The sequence below is a fragment of the Rhincodon typus genome, chromosome 11, assembly GCF_021869965.1.
Source record: "Rhincodon typus isolate 14 chromosome 11, sRhiTyp1.1, whole genome shotgun sequence".
In the NCBI taxonomy this organism is placed as follows: Eukaryota; Metazoa; Chordata; class Chondrichthyes; order Orectolobiformes; family Rhincodontidae; genus Rhincodon; species Rhincodon typus.
In genome coordinates, this window is record NC_063342.1 from 56,508,442 (window position 1) to 56,530,648 (window position 22,207).

General features: G+C 38.9%; 1 protein-coding gene across 5 annotated transcripts in view; it reads left to right on the top strand.

Moving 5' to 3' along the window:
• The window catches only part of tiam1b (TIAM Rac1 associated GEF 1b), a 253,760-nt gene that overhangs the window by 101,361 nt on the left and 130,192 nt on the right, over positions 1 to 22,207 (top strand). For all 5 annotated transcript variants that reach the window (XM_048602862.1, XM_048602859.1, XM_048602863.1 and 2 more), the window contains 3 exons: positions 2,373 to 2,597; positions 10,795 to 10,980; positions 14,195 to 14,341. In XM_048602862.1, the coding sequence (XP_048458819.1) occupies positions 2,373 to 2,597; positions 10,795 to 10,980; positions 14,195 to 14,341 (558 nt within the window). The remainder of the gene's footprint in view (positions 1 to 2,372; positions 2,598 to 10,794; positions 10,981 to 14,194; positions 14,342 to 22,207) is intronic.

Below are 22,207 nucleotides of genomic sequence, written 5' to 3' on the forward strand. Positions count from 1 at the left end.
ATCAAGAATCTATTTCTGCTTTGAACATACACAAGGACTGCGCCCCCACAGCTCTCTGTGGCAAGGAGTTACAAAGACCACTCAACCCTTTGAGAGAAGGAGTTCTTCCTCCTCCTCCATCTTAAATTGGTGTCCCTTAATTCTGAGACTAAACCTTCTGATCCTAAACCCTCCTATGAGGGGAAACGTCCTCTCAGCATTTACTCTATTCAGGCTGTTAAGGATCCTGTATTTCACAATGAGATCACCTATCATTCTTCTAAATTCCAGTGAGTAGAGTCCCAACCTGTTTAATCTTATCTCATAAGGCAATCCATCCATCCTAGGAATCATCCTCATGAACCTTCTCTGAACTGCTTCCACTGAAATAACATTGGCCCTTAAATAAGGGGAACAAACTGCTCATAGTACTCTAGATGTGAAATCACCTTCACCTTGTACAGTTGCAGTTATTGCTGCTTGGCCTGCTGTGTTCATCCAGCCCTGCACCTTGTTGTCGCAGTTAAGACTTCCCTACTCTTATACTTCAACCACCTTGAAATAAGAGTCAACATTCCATTAGCCTTTTGATTACCTACTGCACCAATACAATAGCTTGCTGTGTTTTTTGCACAAGTACCCCCAAGTCCCTTTGTGTTGCAGATATCTGCCGCTTTCTCCATTTAAATAATTTAGTTCTTTTGTTCTCCCTTCCAAAATGAACAACTTCACATTTTCCCACATTATACTCCATTTGCCAACTTTTTCCCACGAAGCTTACCAATATCTCACTGTAAACTTTTGTATTTCTCTCTCAGCCTGCCTCTCCATTAGGGAACTGCCCCTAATGTACTTTATGAATTTATTGTCATAGCTTCCTTTCAAATTTGATTAACCTAATCAGCATCAAGATTAAAGTCACCCATAATTAGTGCTGTATTCTTTTTTACATGTACCAATTATTCGAGTTGTAGCCTTTCCTACAGAGAAGCTACTGTTTTTGGGTCTGTGCACTACTCCTACCAATATCTCTCTTTTCTTGCTTTTTCTTAACCTCAACTCAAATAAACTCTGCATCATCTGAGCCTAAATTGTCTCTCACAACTGCCCTAACTTAATTTCTAATGAACGGCGTTACCCTGCCACATTTTCCTTCCCTCCCACCTTTCTGGAAGGTCAAATGTCCCTGAATGTTAAGTTCCCAGTTTTGGGCAGGGAATTAGTTAAAACCTTAGCTGTCTAAAATTGTAGAAGTAACATTGCATAACCAGTTGTTGTTACCTGGGAAGTTATTCTTTTGTTTCCCACACATAAGTTGCATACTTTATTGCATTTTTTTCACCTTTTATTATTTTCTTTCTAATATAGTGATGTAGAATTCAAAGGCATATGTCTGAAGTTGATAATTGATAGAAAATAAGTTAATGATGAGCATATTTTGCAGACATATGAATGTTACAGACCATTAAGACACCGCACAAGTCACACACATTCATATACATGTTGTAATTCTGCCATTTTTTCACAGTCTGTCTGTATTTCTGACTGTCTTTTATAACTTCGTTTCTCTCCTCTACGAATTCTGTCAGTTGCCAAGTCATCATAGAACTTTTTGCTTTCTTGTTAGATCCAGTTTTTCATGGAAATCTTAATGAACAAATACTTGAAATAGCAGTTTTCTAGTTCTGACTCAACTTGCGTGTTGTCTTTGGCTTTAAATTTATTTATGATTTCTTTTATGTCTTCACAAATGATTGTGCATATAATTTCTTGGCCATATTATTGATTCGGTAGGCAATGTGTGACTATTCACATGAAACAAATGTCCGTTTTAGTAATGGTTGTATGCTCATTGTACTCAAAGTCACACGTTTTGTGAAATGTGTTACTGTAATAGGAAGAAAGGAATTCTTGCCTATGATGTCTAGGTGCAGCAGGTTTCCAAAAGGAAGGAATTTTCATGTATTTTTGCTCAGTAGATTGTTTTGTTGGAGCTTGCTCCTGCAGATGTTAAGATCCTTGACTGTTTTTTCATTAAATTGATGCCTGAACATTTCAATTTTTCCATGGGAAAGGTTAATTTTGGTGGAAGTTTATTTTCCTTTCTCAGCCATATACAACATTTATTCTGACTTGGCAAAAAAAAACCTAGGACTGAGTTGCCAGAGCTGCTGTGCATCATTCCTCTGTGATATACTAGTGGTATTGCTGGAGCACTGTTCATATGTGCTGGTCAATCATGTTTATTGAGGTCAGTAACTGTGCATGACTGGTGTCTTCCAATTGCAATCATGTCTCCAAATGTAGTTTCAGTTTTGATTAACCTAGATACATAATTTATTTAATAAGCTTTTCTCCTCATGTTTAAATTTTAACAATCTGTGTTTGAGCAGACCTGCAGCCAGACGGAACTGGAAAACTGGATTACTGCAATTCATTCTGCCTGTGCAGCATCAGTGGCAAGACAATATCGCAGAGAAGATACTGTTAAACTGCTGCAGTCAGAGATTAAGAAGCTTGAACAGAAAATTGACATGGATGAAAAAATGAAGAAAATGGGAGATATGCAGTTGTCTTCTGTTAGTGATCCAAAAAAGCGAAAGACCATACTTGATCAGGTAACAGGTTTCTTTGTGCAATTTCAGTTTTCCCACCCTTTAGAAATATATTAATTGTACACTAAGTACTGTGGTTAAGATTGATAACTTGGAAAATTGAAAAGCAAGTACTGTTAAGGGGGTGTCATTCATTCATGTGCTCACCCTCCAGTCAAATGCTTGTTTCATTGTCTGTTCATCATTCATCCTGAACTGTTTTCTTTGGCAGCTTTTAACCATGGTGAATCCCAATTGCTTTCCATGCTCAGCTGGGCAAGGAGGCATTGTTTACCACTCAGAGATAGCAGGAACTACTGACGCTGGAGTCAGAGATAACACAGTGTGGAGCTGGAGGAAGACAGCAGGCCTGGCAGCATCAGAGGAGCAGGAAAGTTGATGTTTTGGGTTGGGACCTTCTTCACTTATGGCCTGGCCTGCTGTGTTCCTCCAGCTCCACACTATTATCCTTGTTTACCACAGCTGGATCAGGAATAACGCTCCTGGCATTATTCGACATCACATGCGAGCTATTCAGTTAACTCAGCTAGCTGCCCCTTTTTAAGATGCATCAGGTAGGAACTATGTGATCTCTGAATTTACTAAACCATGCCCTAAGGGATATACTTAATTAATTTATCAACACATTTTGGATCACTGCAAGTGATCAGTGAATGTTGCAAACTAGTACATATTATAATTAGTAATTTCATATTTTTAGGCATCAGTTTCTCTTTACAAGGGTCTTCTATTAACTGCCTTTAAAGTTGATTGTAAAAATATTTTCACAATTGGAGACATATCGCATTGACTAATACTAGGCCAGGCATGTCTAACAAGCAGCTTGCTGACCTGATTGAGGCCTATCCAAGGGTCCTACCAGCCTTCAAATGGTGTTGCAAATGTTGGTAAATACATATTCAGACCAATTTTCATCCGCCTTTCCTGCTGATAGGTGAGTAATGAATATAAATGAGGAATGGTCTCTGATTGGAAGAGAGGCAAGTGGGTGGGGAAAGGGGAATAAAGAAAGGAGGAATCAGACTGCAGCAACAGAATACCTGTGAATTGGGTGAGAGGACAGGGCTGTGAGTCAATGAGCTGGTTGGAGGCTGAAGCTCAAAGCTGGAGATGAGATCAGTGGAAGATGAGACTGCACAGGAAGAAGGCAGTGTCACAACTCAATGGGGTAGCATGCTGGAAATAAAGCCCATTATTTGCGGGGTCATCTCAAGTGTTCAGCTTTTTAAAAGTGATGTGCAAAATTCGCAGATAAATAGGAAGCATGAACCAGGTTTCTGTACTGAACAAGGAATTAATATTTATTACAGGTTGTTCAATCCCAGCTATTGGTAAACAATTACACTAAATTAAGAAAACTCTACAAATTAAAATTCTAAACCCCTGAAAACTCCCCCTTACACACAGAGAAACATAAACAGGAAAAACACATAGATGGGTGGAAAACTGCGAAACAGTTCCATAGTCATTATTCACAAAATCTGTTGGGTTGGTTCTTGCTGATCATAAGGTTTCTCCTCAATCTTCCATTTTCCGAATGCTTTCACTGCTTGCATGACGCACAGGGTGGTGTTTCACTCAGGAAAGGTCTTTGATTTATCCGATTCAAAACTAAAAAGGCGCTGTCTTTACAGCAGGCACCAGCTAGTTGAAGGAAATGCAGTCAAGATGGTAGATCACTCTTCCAAAATTGCACAGTGTGTGTGAGATGGTGAGGGAGGAGGCAAGCGAGCGATTGGTGGTTGGGAGAAAAGGGAGAGAGAAAGAAAAAATGTATGGGTGGGAACAGAGACAGAGTGTGAGAGAGGGGATGAGAGAGTGCGTGTATGGGTGGGAGGGAAGAGGAGAGTGTGTGTGTGTATGCACAGGTGGGATGATGGGGAATGGAAAGAGTGTGCAAGTGGGAGGGAGGGGAGAAAGAATGTGGGCAGGAGGGAGAGTTTGAGAGAGTATGTGAGCAGGATGGAGGAGGAAGAGAGAATCTTTTCAGTGGAGGGAGGATTAAAAAAAGGGAGAAAGTGTGCAATTTGAGGGAGAGAATGCATGTGGGTGAGAGGGAGAAAGTTGGAAGGGGGAAGAAAGTGCAAAATAAAGAGACAATGTATAGGCAGGAGGGAAAGAGATAAAGGTGTGTGTGTGTGTGTGTGTCTGTGTGTGTGTGTGTGTGTGTGTGTGAGAGAGAGAGAAGCTGGAAATTGAGTGAGCCAGACAGATACTGTCCACCCCTCTCCTCCCCTCCAGCTGAGGACTTGGCACCTGATCTGTCTTTAGTTCTCCTTCTGAACTGAAATGACAAAGAAACAGTCAGATTAGTTTGCTGTGCTGCTTCGTAATTTTCCAATTGTCTTTTCTCTTAAAGTCATTCCTCGTTTATTTAAATGATCAATTTATTGTTTTGGATTTTTTTTTCCATTTGTGTTAACTATTTTGCCAAACCTTTCTGATATTTGCTCACTGTCCTACTGAATGAAAGAAAATTTGAAATTTGCTACCTCTGTGCAAAAAGATTGAACAACCTTAAAGTAGACCATAACTTTACATTCTGATTTTTGTGAAGTATCTTCCAAAACTGAGAAACTCAAGATCCACATTCATCTTGTATTTACCCTCATCTCTTCAAATCTGCATCTATCCTGATTAGGTTGTGTGAGAAATTTCCAAATAATAGGTCAGTTTGCTCCCTCAGAGTTTGACTATAATTCTATTCATCACACCGTCTTGACCCGTTATATTTCACTCTTTGTTTTAAATATTGGCAGTGATACTTGCGTCTTATGCCCATTTAGGGTAATGAGTTTCTTAGTGGTAAAATCTAGTATCAAAATGAAGAACTGGGGTCCCCATGGCAAAGCAGTTGTTGTCAATTTTGCCAATATCCAAATTTTCCTGTCAATAGACTATTAAGAACAATACGGTAGAGATTCAGCACCTCTTTAGGTTATGAAGTAATTATATACCTTTTAGTGTTTACTTTATGAATTCCAGGCTCCACAGAAGGAGCAGTAGGGAAATGGCAAATTTCTTTTGTAATGAGAGTGTACTGTTTGTGCTGGTGATTTTTACATATAAATGTAAGTAAATAGTTTGCAAGGTTCATCTGGACAGCTCATTAAATTTTCAGCTTTAGCCATGAATCAGTACTACTCAATTTTGTCGCCCGTTTGAGGCTTTGACCAGAATAGTCAGTTCTCTGCCGCAAGTTAACAAACTCAATGCAGTATTAACTAGGTTTAATAGACTAGAAAATGTTTTTATTCCTAGGCTTGTGTCAGGAAGTGAGCAAGCTCCCTATCTTTGTGGTAAAGTTACTGTGCTTCATGAGGCATGACTAACCATGATGTTTGTTTATGTATTTCCAACCACAAGATTCAAAAGATGATCAATTGAGGCTGCCGTTGTTTGATTGATGTACATCATCAGTTCCACCTACTCTGTTCCTCCCCACCCACCAGTCACATAATCTCTTGAGAGGATTGAAACTAAGTCCAGTTTGTGAATCAGTATTTTAGAAGTTCCTCTCCGAAGACTCAATTTTACGCAATCATCAGTTCCACTTACCCTGTTCCTCCCCATCCACCAGTCACGTAATCTCTTGGGAGAGATGAAATTAAGTCTAACTTGTGAAACGGTATTTTAGAAGTTCCTCTCTGAAGACTCAATTTTAAGCATTATAATCTACAGAAGGACATTATTTCAGGCTTTCAAAGCAGAACTCTGAGATGCTGGAAATCTGAAATTACAACAGAAGATGACAAAATGCTCAGCAGGTTAAGCATAATCTGTGGCGAAAGAATAACAGTATTCAATGTTTCAGGATCACAACTGGGACAAGTTAGAGATTAAATACGATTTGAACAAAGGGGTAGGTGGGAGGAGGACAAAGGAAGATCTGTGATGGGGTTGAAGAGAAGTGTGATTAAAAGACAGAAGAGTTAATCTTACAAGGTAAAGAGGATTGGTGGTAACACCACTAGAGGAACAAAGGAATAAAACATGTGCCTAAAGCAAGTGTGCTACTGTCCGAAAACAAAAATAAGAGAAAAATTGAAATGTGCAAAATAAAGGAAGAATAAGCAGACGGGTGAAGTTTACGCTATGGAATTGTTCACTCAGTGCTGAATCTGTTAGTGCCTAATCAAAAGTGGATGTGCTGTTTCTCAAGCTTTTGTTGAGTTTTACTGAAAGAGTGTATTGGGACCAGGACATAGATGTGTGGGAGCAAGGTAGATAGTTAAAATGACGGGCCACTGGAAGCTCAATGTTGTGCTTGTGGATTGAACAGAAGTGTAGTACAAAGTAGTCGCCCAGTCGATGTTTGGGCCCTCTAATGTTGAGCAGACCACATTTTGAGTGCAAATACAGTTTACTAACTTCAAAGAAGTGCTTGTAAATTGCTGCTTAACATTTAAAAAAATTCTTGAAGCCTAGGATCGTGGGGAGAGAAGAGGCAAAAGAGCAGGTGTTACATTTCCTGCACTTGCGTGCAAAGGTGATCATGGGAATGGAACAATGTGTTGATGTGGTTGAAGAGTGGACCATCATGGAGAGGAAGTAATGGGGAAGATGTGTTTCATGGTAGTATCCTGATGGAGGTGACAAATGGCAAAATCTGTTAAATAAGAAGGCTGGTGCGGTGGAAAGTGAAGCTGAAGAAAATGCACTATTCTGGCATGTGGTGAATGGATGAGTCTGGAAGTGTAAGAAATGTGGTGGACACTTTACAGGGCCCTGTTGAGAAAAATGGAAATCTCTCAAATGCTGTTGTAGAAGTTTGCATCATTGGAGCAGATTGGCAGATGGTAGTACTAGGAAATGGAACGGAAACCTGTGTAGAATGTAGTTGGGATAGATGTGAGAGTCAGTGAGTTTATAATGAATGTTAATTGATAATCTGGCAGAAATGGAGCTAGAGAAGTCAGTGAAGGAAAAGGAAAGAGTCAGAGATGGACAGTATGGAACTGAGCGAAGAGTGGAAATCAGAAACAAATGCAATGAAGTTTTCCGATTTTCAGCAAGAGCAGCTCACTACACTGAGACAGCCATCAGTGTACTGAGGAAAGCATTGTGGAAAGGGACCCAGTATGTATTTAATGAGGAATGTTCTATGTGTCCCATAAAAAGACAGGCATAACTAAGACCAGTGCATCCACGTACAAAAAGATCTGCTGAGTTTCTACGGCACCCTCTGTTTTTATTTCAGATTTCTAATATTTGTAGTATTTTGTTTTTCTTGGAAAAATATTTATTTGAAGGAAATGAAGTAAATTAGAAGAGAAATTGATATCGAAAGAACAAGTTCAGCAGGTGAAGGTAACTGGTGGTCAATGAAAACCGATTGATCTCATTTGGGGAAGAAACAGAGCCTGATAACTGTTCCAGTAGGTGTTGGAGGTATAGGGAGATTGGCCGTTCGTGGTGAAGAGGATATGCTTAGATAACTGAAAATGGGAAGCTAATAAGGTGAAGGAGGTTATCAGACAAGTCATGGATATAGGTGATGAGAGACAGAAGAAAGGGAGTAAGTGGAGTCAAGGGAAGAAGAAATCAGTTTAGTGCGTCACAAACCCATTGAAACAAAAGGACTGCCAGGGCAATCCTGTTTTGAGATGTCAAGAAAGAAGTAGATTTGATCTATTTGGGATTAGCAAACTAAATTGGGTGACTGTAGAAGGAGATCTCCAGATGAGGTGAGATCTGTTGAGATGAGGTGACTGTTCTGAAAGCAATGGCCTGATGTATGCTGATGTGGTTATGGTCCAGGGAAGATAGGAGGAAATGTTGAGAGTTGACAGAAAGGTAGAGGTCACTTTGCTGGCAACATCAGTATGTTTTCAGCAGGTTTAACAACAATGTCAGGATTAAGCTGTGAGAATATAGTGCAGCAAATTCAGTAGAAGATGCATTAGAGTGTGGGGTGAGAGGGGAGCATAGAAAATTAGTTGGTGAGCTTAATGAAAATTCTCTTGTCTTGAATCTCTCTTGTCTTACACTCTATAACAGATTTTCCTTTGTCCTTAATCTGGGCATTCCTTGATCAAATCTTGTCACATCTCTTACTTATCCTAGCTTTACGTTATACTATATGCTAAATTCTATCCAAATTAAGCAACTTGCTTCCAGCATTTTATAGTATTAGATCCCCTCTGAATTTTAGCTTTAATTAAAACTGGTTTAATTATATTATGCTATCTTGATGACCTTTAAATGCTAGAGTATTTCTGACACCATGATGTGGTTTTGATTTGTGTGTTCATATTTTAAGAGTTTTTATTGTATTCATTCATGGAATGTGAGTGTCATTTGATTGCTTGCTTACCTCTAACTGCCACTTTCTTGATCAAGTACAGTACAATTGGTGCGGGAACACTGTTGTTCAAGAAGGAGTTCCTTGATTTTGATCCAGTGATACTGAAGGGATGGGGATATTTTTCCAAGTCAGGATGATGTGTGACTAGGAGATGAAACTGCAGATGTTGCTGTTTTTATGGAATTGCTGCCCTTGATCTTCCACATGGTAGAGGTAGTGGGGTGCAAAATGCTGTTGAAAAAGCCTTATGTTGCATTTGATTACAAATAGATTTCTGGATTGACCGTTCAATTATTTACTGCTGTGCTAGCAGGTGGATAAATGAATCATCACAGATTTAGCTTTAGAATTTTTTGTTCATTTCACTTTGACAAACTAGTTCATGTCTGTATGTACAGAGGGATTAAATCAGATTTTTTTTTTCCAGTTAGTTCAGCTTCCATTTTCAATCAAATACTAGAGAAACCCACATTAGCACTTTCAGTAAAAAATGATTTCTGCTCCTCAGCAAACCAGCAAATACAACCAAGACAAATAAACCTTAATTGACTTCCCTAGCTGAAATTACAACCTCCTTTTTTTTCAATCTGGAAGTCCTTTCTTATCCTCGTAGCTTAGCTGTAACCTCCTCTCTTGTCACTGGCCTTCTGCTCTGATTTAGGCTTTTTGTCTTTGCCTGCTGCTTGTTCTATGCGTTGCCTTTTGGTTGATCCATCTCTTTTCAGAGCCAATACTCCTTAACATGAGCAGTCCTGTTTTTAAAACAAACACTGGTGTGTGTGTGTGTTTCCTCTGAAGTGCCGTATTTAGTTGAAAGTGTTGAGTTAAATGGAGCACAAAGATAATTTTGCAGTCCTACCAAACAGGATCATATCAATTTTGTCTGTGAAATTCTCAACATAACCGGTCTTTTCATTACTTTTGTTGGTGGTCTATCTAGTGAAATGGGAATTCATTTGTTAAGTGTTGATGGCTGTCAATAAGTGAATAATCTATGTTTCTAGGATCAACTTCAAAAGAACAATGTTCATCCAAGATTTTTGGTTAACACAAAAGGGCTTGGATTATCTTAATAGTTTGAGTTACATCTTCTTTTGCCAGCATTAGATTTATTGTACTTGGAAATATCACTTTCAGTTGTATGAATAAAAGCAAAGCTGATTAATTTTATAAATTTGCCTTCACCAGAAATTAATGTTTGATTTGATTTGAGTAAAACTGTTCTAAGATTGGGATTGATTTAGAAATTGTACATTTATTTTTAAACATTGATAACATGCATGACTAACGTTAAATCAGCTAAAGACTGATAAATGATAAATTCCTGAAAGGAAAACTGATTTGTAAAGTGAATTAATAGCTGTGTATGTATAAACTTTACATATGCTGAATATAGATAAAGGCTGTGTTTTGTTTTCACTTGGGTTTTGTGTTGGCCGCATGGCGGTTTAATGTAGTTATTTCTGAATTTGAATGTGATCTAATCTGAATTAAAACAAAATCTTCCTCGGTCACGATGAATAAGCATGCATCATCCACTAGTAGAATGGTGTTATTTTGTTTTACTTTTTTTTAACAGTATGTTGTGTTCCTGTCTCTGAGAAGATTACCAATTACTCCCTATAGACTTCTTAGAACAACGAACATAGAACATTGAACAGTACAGCACAGTACAGGCCCTTCAGCCCATGATGTTGTGCTGACCTATTACCCTGCTCTAAGATCAAACTAACCTATATACCCTTCATTTTACTATCATCCATGTGCCTATCCAAGAGTCGCTTAAATGTCCCTAATGTATCTGACAAATATGACTTAATCTACTAAATGACAAGTATGTTCCACTGTTGCAGTAATAGTGTAGAGCCTATTTTTATTCCCATGTTCAAACAGATCTTTTTATGGGAGCAAAATCTGGAACAGTTTCAGATTGATCTTTTCCGACATCGTTGTTATGTGGCAAGTCTTCAAGGTGGAGAATTACCAAATCCAAAAAGACTCCTTGCATTTGCAAGTCGGCCAACCAAACAAGCCATGGGTCGTCTAAGCGTTTTTTCAGTGTCTTCATTCCATGCCTTGGTGAGTTTGTTGTACTTAGATTTTGCTGTCAATACATGGAAAGGAGTGTTTTAGTAAACAATGAAACAACAATAATTCATCGACAGATAAATTGAAGGCTTATCAAGGACTGTACATATGTTAAAACCAGTAGACTTAGCCCATATTTTGATTTTATTTAATGCTCATCAGTATAATTATATAATACAACGTATAATGCAAGTATGACTGCACTTTTCAAGAGCTTGAGATCAATAAAGTTCAAGCCCATCTGAAGGTGAGTAGGTTATGATAATCATTTAGTAGATAAGATTGTTTAGATGGCATGCCTGAAAGGTCAATTAGGTTTAAATATTTAATTCATTTATATTTCTGTGGACAGTCAAGTTTTTATAACAGAACCAGAAGTTGTGCTCTCTGGCTCAGAATAGGAAATGACTGAATTTGGACACCAGGCATTCTCACAGTGTCACTAGGAGAGAACTGTTCAGTTATGATTTATTGGAGTTGTATGAAGATTAGCCAACAACTGGCAGTGTACATAGATTTTGAGGATTTAAGCATGGTACTCAAAACTTGTTGTTTTAGGTGCTTTTATCACAATTCATAATTACAATCATTGCTTAAAAACCATAAGGAACAACTATTCACACGGACAGAAAGTAGCTCCAAATTGACTTCCAGTGTTGATGTTCTTTTTAAAACTGCAGTGAAAAACAACCTTCTGTCCTGAGAATGTGTTTAGAATAGCCAGCTTCTAATGTGATTGCAAGAAAGCAAAGCAATTATATCTCCAGATTTTCGAGTGGCCTCAAGGTCATTATTCCAGGTAGATGGAACTTGGATATACGGACCCAGTGGAATTCTCATCATTGCACACTCCAAAGGAATTGCCTGGGAAATTGGATATTCCTCTGGGCAATTTCCTTACACCTGAAATTGTCTAAAAGTCTCTATTTAAATCAGGGAATTTAGTGGGTCCAATGAAATTAACAAAACAATTACTCAGGACAAGTTAGACTATTAAATACATAGTCCAACTCCTGGGTAACTATTCAACTGACACATGCTTGCCTCATACAAACATCTACTACATCTCCTGAAGACCTCTCCTAACCTGACGCCCTCTTTCTCCCCCAAGACCCAATTTCCCTATTCCCAGTTCTAAACGTGACCCAAGCCCTTCCTACTGCTGCTGACCCCCTCCCCTGGCTTTTGACCTCATTCCCCCTAACCCTGATCCACCTACTCTACATCTGAAAACCCTTCCCCTGCTGTCAGACACAGTCCCCAGCTCTCCCTGACCCGTCACCCACTTTCCCCATCCTGCTCCACTGGACACAATTTCTCCCAGGCACAGTGATTTATCCTAAACATTGTATCAGTTGCTTGCACCACTGCCCCCCGATATCTCTTCTCCTTGTCCCCTGCCAAGCTGCACATTTGTCAGCCTACCTCCTATCCAGCTGGCACCCTTCTTACATGGCACCTAGACATCCTATCCACCTAGCACCTTAACCTAATCTATCTGGCAACCTACTTTCTCATTGCCCTCACCTTATGGTTTGACAGCAGCTGTTACAGTGGCATATGGGCCCTTTACATGTCGTAATACAGCAGCTGACTGCTGTGAAAAGGAGTGTGGTTTGTTTTCCTCTGACATTTCTGCACTACGAAAGAACTGTTGGAATGGAAGTATGGTTCTGCATTTCTGAAGGAAGCCTGATCAGAATCTTTCGCAAATTCACACTTCCCCTTTCATAAAAAGGAAGGGAAATGGTGGCAATCTGCGTGAGGTTGCCACATCTTGGAAAATCTGGCCCACAAAGTTGTACTTTAGCAACAGACATCTACATTGTAAGTTTCATAGTATAATGTCAATGTCCTTGCAAAACAACATTTCCTTTTCCCCTGAATAGGATGCAGACAAGCCAAAAGTTGATATTAAAAACATGTTGCAACATTTATTGTGCACAAACAAAAAATCTTAATTGGCTTAAATCTTTCAGGAAATCAAAGAAAATAGCTTCATTATGCTGAATAAGCATCTTTCCAAATCCTTTCAGCTGCCACCTGCAATACTCCCATCCCTGTGCATACTTTTGAAATCTACTCCATTTAAGTAACTACACAAATAATCCATTATATTTAAGTGCAAAAGTGTGCTCAAACTACTCATGGGAAATGTTTATATCTGTTGGCAGAGTGGTGTAAAGGGTAAAACATCCCTGCTTTAGTTGTATTTGAAAACCAATGGGTGAAAAGTAACATCAACATCTCCGAGATTTACTAGAAAATGCACCGCAGAAAGGATAAATGATTGCTCCTTGTGGAAATGTAAATGGAATAAATATTGACCATCTGAACATTAAGTACCAACTGTTTAGGAGATAAAATAATCATAAAAATAAAATATTTTTAAGTGTCACATCTGAAAATTCTTTTCACCTATATTTTTATTCTTTGGCTTGAGTATTTTTACTTTATTGTATTTTAATTTTAGTGTATTTTGTTTTGATAAGTATAACTTTCTTTGTTACCATGTTACTATTTATAAGACTGATGCTGTTCAAATTTGATGACATGATCCTTCTCCAATATATCATGGAATCCCTACATTGCAGAAGGAGGCCATTCGACCCATTGAATCTGCACCAACCCCCTGAAGGACATCCCACCGAGACCCAGCACCTATTGTAATTTCCCAGGGCTAACCCACCTAGTCTGCACATCCCTGCACACTGCAAGTAATTTACTATGGCCAGTCCACCTAACTTGCACACTTTTGGACTGTGGGAGGAAACCAGAGCACCCATTAGAAACCCACACAGACACAGGGAGAATGTTCAAATTTCACAATCGCTGCAGTCACTCAAGGCTGGAATCAGACCTGGGTCCCTGGCGTTGCGAGGCAGCCGTGCTAACCACTGAGCCACTGTGCCACTCTACTATTGATCACATTGGAGTGTGATATACTGGTCCTGTCAAAACATTTATTTGAATGCTTTCCTTAGTTGAATAACGGACAGATTTTTAAAATAGGTTTAATAAGGGACAATTGTGAAATCTGCCTGAAATAGGTGGCAGAGACGGCATACATTCTGTATGCATACCCTGCTACGTAATTTTTTAATGCAATGTTCAATTTCTGTTTCGACAACAAAATCTATTGATTGCTTCATGATAATTTTGCTTTTATTACCATCTCAGAATAAGTGTGATATTGTTCATTTAGGTGGCAGCCCGAACTGAACCTGCTTTGAAGAACCAAACACAGGTGATTTCGAGATCAGTAAGCAAACGGAAGAACAGATTTTCTTCCCTGTGGGGATTAGATACAAATTCAAGAAAAAAAGCAAAAGAAAGACCTAGCATTAATCAGGTTAGTTACTAAACCAGTGCTTTTATTTCAGTTTAATGTAGAAATAATTTATGAAGAGTTGAAGTACATCGTATAGGTTACATCTTTTTAAAGGTTTTAGTTTTCAAATGGTCATAGAATTTGGAAGTATTGTGAAATGACACAAAACACGGAAATATTTTGAATTATGAGGAGAGCAATGAAATAGTTCAAGAGGACATGGGCTAATGGAATGATTGAACAGATGGCAGAATATTCAAATGCTGCATTTTGGCTAAAAGAATGAGGGGAGACAATATAAAATGTACAATTTCAAAGGATTCTGGGGACACTGATTTATGTTGAATGGCAAAAGAATCAGTGCTGATATGGAGAGAAAATTCTGTGCAGTGATTGATTAGGATCTAGAATCCTCTGCCTGAGACTGGTGAAGGGGCAATACCATTCAAAAAGGATTGTTATCAGAGTGGCAGAAAATACAGGGTAATGGGGAAATCATGGAGATGTCAGATTAGTCTGAAGTTGTTGATTGCAGTCTTGAGTCCTAATGGCTATTAAATGCCTCAGTGGAAAATGAAGTGCTCTGCCTTCAACTTCACCACCTTTGGCTTCACTGGAGCACTGCAGCAGGTCTAACACAGAACCAAACAAATTATATATTGAAGTGGTTAGCAACAGGAATATTATTCCAATGTTTGTTTTTTCAAAATCGTTTTTCCGTGACTTTCCCTATTTTATTATTCTTGTACATGGGAACATTTTTATGATTCCTTTTCTAGCCCACTGGCTCAAACTTTTACAGTTCTGACAGCTTAAGCTTTTCAGTTCTGACAACTGGATAATTTTTATTCAAATTCTCCTGCTTGGACGCTCTTATAAACTAGAAACCACTTCTGCTGAGGTGACTAGTTCTCCTGAACAAACTTGATTTTGCTGTTAGGATAAACTTCTTCCTTTTTAACTAAATTCTGTTTGTCTGAATTGAGACATTGAACTTTTGGTTCTGAAGTCAAAATTTAATGTATTTGTCTGCCATACTCTGAGCAGAATATACATTCCATCCATTAATATGACAGAGATTGTCTTGGGCACTTAATTGCAATCACTTGTTCTATTAGAATTCATGTAATTGGGTCCAAATGACTTTCAAACATGTTTAAAAAGAAATTACCTTCATTAAATTGACACACATCCACCTGCCTCTATTTTTGAAATTTAAATCCCAAAATATAATATAATTACACACCTTTCGGAACGTTTGAGGACTCTGGGACTATACTCATTGGAGTTTAGAAGGATGACGGGGGATCTAATTGATACTTTCAAAATACTGAATGGCCTGAACAAAGTGGATGTTGGGAAGATGCTTCCATTGGTAGGAGAGTCTAGGATCCGAGGGCACAGCTTTACAGTAAAGGGAAGACCTTTTAGCATGGAGATAAGGAGAAACTTCTTCAGCCAGAGAGTGGTGAATCTATGGAATTCACTGCCACAGAAGGCTGTGGAGGCCAGGACATTGAGTACATTTAAGACTGAGATAGATAGGTTCTTGATTATCAAGGAGATCAAGGGTTGCGGGGAGAAAGCAGGAGAATGGGGTTGAGGAACTTATCAGCCATGATTGAATGACGGAACAGACTCGATGGGTTGGATGGCCTAATTTCTGCTCCTTTGTCTTATGGTCTTCTGGTCTTATGGTCTTTCATCATACATGCTTGAACATACCTCTCATCACCAATCTACAGTGAAAGCCTATGACAATTTTGCAACACCTCTTGTCCCTGTCCTGCTTGAGTGCTGAAAAATCCATTAGATTTAAACTCCAGGCTCAGTCTCCCGGGACATGGAATATATCCAGTGCTTTCGGAACCCTGCTATGTGGTTCTGCTAGATGCTGGCATCCACTCAATGTACTACTGATATGTGAGATCACATTTAAAAAAAATAAGGTAATGGGTATCACTGGCAGAACCAGTATATAATTCCACTTTTAATTACCCCTAGAAAGTGATGGTGGACTAATTGTAATGGCTTGTTTCAGGTGAACAGCTTGCTAAGCCATTTCAGTGGCTAGTTAAGTATTTATTGTACAGTTAAATGAAAGTTGTATCAATACTTTGTACGTAGGTCATTCTTTGCCGTATAAACAGTCTTATTCATTGCTGTACAATGGAGAGAGAGACAGCTGACTAAGAATTGAGTAGAAATATAAGCAGTACAAAATTGAGAAGAATTAAATACTGGAAAAAGAAAACGAATGAGAAAAATTTAAATGAGCATATGTTGTCAACATGAAAAGAAATTGCACAAAATAGGTAGGAACGTTTTGCATTTTATTGAAAACCTGTTTTGATATAAGTGGTTCCAAACAAAGTTGCATTGCATCATTGTCACCTATACTGTTACCTAGCAACATTTTCCTTAGCAGGCTTTCGTCAGATGCTGCTGCTGGAAATAAAGGAACATTACAGCTTTTTAAATTTGAAGTGTCAAACCATGCAGAAATTCTTGGATAGAGTAAGGTGCTAAAGTTATAGTTCACAATTTTTTATTCAGTCTTGATGTGGGCATTGTTGGCAACTCAGGCATTTATTGCCAGTCATGGGGTTCCTCAGGTTTGATACAACTCAGTAGCTTGATTGGTCACTTCAGAGGGTAATGAAGAGTTAACTATATTTGTAGGCAAGACTGGGTCAGGGCAGCAAGGTTTCCTTTCCTAATCATGTGTTTTTACAACAGTGCTGATCTTTTCACGGACAAATGTATTTTTTTCTAATTCCAGCTTGTGTTTCCACATTTTGGTTTTACAGAAAGTAAGGTTTGTCATTTGATGTTGTCTGGAAAGAAAGACAGCAGTGCAAAAAGCAAATCAGTCTGTCCCCTTCAAGGGACAGTACATTTTATTCCGAATCTTTTCATTTTGGAAAGAAAGTGGAAGTTGTTTTAATTGTCAGTTGACATGCTCGTTGTCTCTTAAGTTAAAACTCTGTGATGATCTGTGTCACGCCTTGGTGCGCCTACTGAAGGATTAGTGATATAGAAGAGAGCAAAATATCCAGTTCATATCACACTGTGGTGCTATTGTTGCACATTAGTTAGTCTATTGCATAATTAGATACTGAGCTGCAAAATGATATTATTTAATGCAAGATACTAACAACAATTTGAGTGAGTGAGTGACTGACACTTTTGTATGTTAAGGAATACATACAGGAGACCTTGTTCCCAAGAACTTGATTAGGCATTACTTCTTTCCTCATGAGGCTGGAAACACACTGATCGTGAAAATTCTTTTCTATGCATTTTTAGAACTTTTTTTTACCTTTAACAGTGAGTTAGTAAATGAACTGAAAGTCACTGTAATTGTTACTATGTTCCTTCACACAAAAAAATCGAATTAATTTAATTATATAATCACTTTTTTTTGGTTAGACTGCATCACCAATTACAGTCGTAAAGAACTTGGATTTATGGAGCACCTTTAATGTATTAAATACGTTGAGATGCTTTACAAGATGTAACAATATGACATTGAACTGCATAAGATATTAGAGCAGATAATCAAAACCTTTATCAAACAGATATATTTTACATACACTTAAAGGTGGAAAGTTTCACTGTGGGAATTTAAGAGCTTAGCACCTGACCATTCCAAGACATAGCAACCAATGGTGAAATAATTAGAACTGCAGTTGCTAAGGAGGTGAGAATTAGGTAAGCACAGCTATCAGAGGGTCCTGTGTTGGTGGAAAGAACATGGAGCGATATGAAAACAATAATTTTAAATTGTTGCTTGTAGTCAGAAATGCCGCTTGAGAGCATAAATGACATCTTGGTTGCAAACAGTCCACCCTCAGGCAATTATAGTGGAGAGTGATTGATTCAGTGGCTTGGAAGCAGAGTTAGTATTGGCAACTAAAGCAATGACATTTTCCTTCGAAATATTTAATTAATTCTGCCTTTTGAACAGTCAAGAGATATGATGGTGAGGTGGATTCGGCGGCAAAATTGATGGTGTGGAAGATAGGTGACATCTCCAAGGACCAGAATGTAGAGAGTGCCCAATATAGAAGCTTGGACTGAACCAGAAATAATGATGCGGGACTAGGAAGAGAGGCTATTGCATGTGATTCCCTGGCTGCAATTATGAATGGAAGGTGGAAAGGTTTTGAAGGAGGATGCTGTGGTCAGCATTGTCAAAGGCTTTGGGGTTAAAAGATGAGGAGAGCATAGCCACATTTATTCTCAATTATGACTTTGATTTACCAGCTGGATGAATTGTAGGTGTGAAAGATTTTGGCACAAATCAAATACCCGAGACTCTACATTGTACAAAAATATAGAAATAGCCCCATCATAAATCAGTAAATGTTCATATGGAATTGTGGAATGTGGAATTTGATGAGGATGGGAATTAAACATGGAATTTTGGGAAAATTGGCTCCTGATTTGGGAGTTGATTGCACATTCAAGGACTTGGCAGATGAAAAGGAAGTCAGAGTGGGACAGTAATTTGAAAGGGCAGTGGGGTCACAGTTTGGTTGTTTAGGGTATTGACTGCACATTTAAAGGAAAAAGGGACAGTGCCTGAAGAGAGAGAATCATTAAATCAATGAACTAACAAGGGAATTAGGTGGAACAGGAATGAGGGAGCAGGATGTTGATTTCCTGAACAGGATGGTCTCAGAGTGGACAGGAATCGAACTAGGAGTGAAACTAGATAATGATGAGGGTTCATAGCCAATGCGGGGATGCTTTAGAGAATGTTTGGCATTGCGGACAAATGAAATGGAAGCACATGGCAGAGGGAGCTGATCAGATAATTGTAATGTTAGAGAGAAAAAAGTTCATTACTGTTTATTAGATGAAGGTGAGAGTCGAGAAACTGGAGAGAAGGCCTTAAGACTAGATGTAATAAAGAAAACCTGTGAATTTTCTGTGCAGTGAGGATGATCCTGGAATAGTTAACAGTTTTAGCAGATGAGAGCAGGGGCAAATATTTTGTGGTGTAGTCTGATCTGTGGTGAGTGGCTAACTCTCTGAGGAGAAAAGAGAAATGCATGTGGTAGCATTCTGTGACATGAATTTAACTTGTATTGAATATTGTTTCATAGCATAAATACCTTAATAGTAATATATTGAAAGTTAGAAAAATTGAAATTGTTAAAATCGTGAAATGTCAGACCATGCTAGATGTAGTATTTTCCACCCTTTGCAGAAAGAATATTGTTCCTCATTTTAACTTCAGTTATACATGGGCCAATAATGAGAGAAAAAAATGTAAGAGAAAAGATTTATCGAAGAGCGATGGTTGTTTTAATGATAGTCAGCTGTTTGTTACAATCAAAAGCTTGGAATCGTATGAGCAGAAGTAGGCTTTTCAGTTCGTGAAATCTGCTCAGCCGTTTTATGAAATCATGACTGATCTGATAATCTGATAAAGATGAAGGAACTGTGGGCATTCTGGCTAAGTTTGCAGATGATACAAAGAAGGTGGAGGGACAGGTAGTATTGAGGAGGTGGCGAGGCTGCAGAAGGATTTGGATAGGTTAGGAGAGTGGGCAAAGAAGTGGCAGATGGACTACAATGTGGGAAGGTGTGAGGTCATGCACTTTGGACAGAAGAACAAAAGCATGGACTATTTTCTAAATGGGGACAAAATTCAAAAGTCTGAAGTGCAAAGAGACTTGGGAGTTCTCGTCCAGAATTCTCTCAAGGTAAACTTGCAGGTTGAGTCAGTAGTCAGGAAGGCAAATGCAATGTTGGCATTTATTTTGAGAGGACTTGAAAATAAAAGCAGGGATGTACTACTGAGGCTTTATAAGGCGCTGGCCAGGCTGCATTTGGAGTATCGCGTGCAGTTTTGGGCCCCATATCTCAGGAAGGATGTACTGCCCCTGGAGCGGGTTCAAAGGAGGTTCACGAGCATGGTCCCAGGAATGGAAAGCTTAACATATGAGGAACGTTTGAGGACTCTGGGACTATACTCATTGGAGTTTAGAAGGATGACGGGGGATCTAATTGAAACTTTCAGAATACTGAATGGCCTGTACAAAGTGGATGTTGGGAAGATGCTTCCATTGGTAGGAGAGTCTAGAAACTGAGGGCACAGCCTTAGAGTAAAGGGAAGACCTTTTAGAACGGAGATAAGGAGAAACTTCTTCAGCCAGAGAGTGGTGAATCTATGGAATTCACTGTCACAGAAGGCTGTGGAGGCCAGGTCATTGAATACATTGAAGACTGAGATAGATAGGTTCTCGATTATCAAGGAGATCAAGGGTTGCGGGGAGAAAGCAGGAGAATGGGGTTGAGGAACTTATCAGCCATGATTGAATGGCGGAGCAGACTTGATGGGTCGAATGGCCTAATTTCTGCTCCTATGACTTATGGTCTTATAATCCTCAGTTCTACTTTTCTATCTTGACCCCATAAAAATTGATTCCCACATTGATTAAAAGTCTGTCTATTTCAACCTTGAATAGAACTATGGCTCTACAACCCTCCGTGATAAAGAATTCCACAAATTCATCACCACCTGAGAAAGAAATTCCTCCTTCTCTCTATCCTAACCAGGTGACCACTTGCTGTGAGGTAATGTAGTCTGTTCCTAAACTCTGCCACAAGGTGAAATAACCTCTCTGCACCATCCTAAATTCCCTAAGAATCTTGTATAATTCAGTGATGTTGTCTCTCATTCTTCTCAACACCGATTGTACAGGCCAAGCCTACTTAACCTGTCCACATAAGACAAACCTTCCATATCTGGGATCAACCTAGTGAACCATCTCTGGGCTATTCCAATGCCAGTATACCTTTCTTTAGATAAGGGGAACAGTATTCTATTATTATAGTATTCTAGGACAAAAATGGAAAGTGCTGGAGAAACTCAGCAGGTCTGGCAGCATCTGATGAGAGAAAAGCAGAATGAACATTTCAAGTCCAGGGACCCTTCATCAGCAACCCATCCTATGAACAATCACTCGACTTGAAATTTTGACTGCTATTCTCTCTACTGATGATGCTTGATCTGCTGACTTTCTGCATTCCTGTTTTTGTTTCAGATTTCCAGCATTCATAGTTCCTTGACTTATCCAGTATTCTTTTGTGTGTCTGACTAGTGCCTTGTAAGAGAAAGTCGCCATAGTCTCAGAGGACCATGGGATTACTCTATCATTAGACAGAGAAAAATGGCAATGGTTTAACCTAAGGCATAGGGAGAGATTGAGAAGGAGAGATCTTCAAACTTAGCTCAGCTGGTACAGCAGTTATACCTGCACTTCTAACATTACTTTGTGTCGCAAACCAGTCATCCCTCTGAAGTAACCGACCTTCAGGCCTTGTATAGTTTTAGCAAGGCCTCCTTATTTTTCTACTCCATTCCCTTGGTCCCGACCCAAAACATCAGCTTTCCTGTTCCTCTGCTGCTTGGCCTGCTGCGTTCCTCCAGCTCCACACTGTGTTATCTCCAACATTCCTTTTGTTTTCCCAATTATCTGCTGAATTTGTCTGCTGGCTTTTTATGAATTATGCATAAGGGCTCTCAAATTTCTCAGTGCTGTGGCTTTCTGCAGACTTTTTCCATATGAATGATATTCAGCTCCTCTATTCTTCCTGCCAAAGTGCATATAAAAATCATAGAAGAAATAATTAGAAGCTGAGGGCTCTCTGAATTGATGAACGAGGATTGCTTTGATGGTCTTCCTTATCTGTAATTATCTTGTCTTGATGGCATAGTAGACAGTGAAGAAGGTTTTCTAAGATTACAAAGGGATCTTGATCAATTAGATCAATGGGCTAAAAAATGGCAGGTGGAGTTCAATTTGGATAAATACGAGGTATTGCATTTTGGTGCAACAAACAAGGGTAGGCCTTATACAATTAATGGTA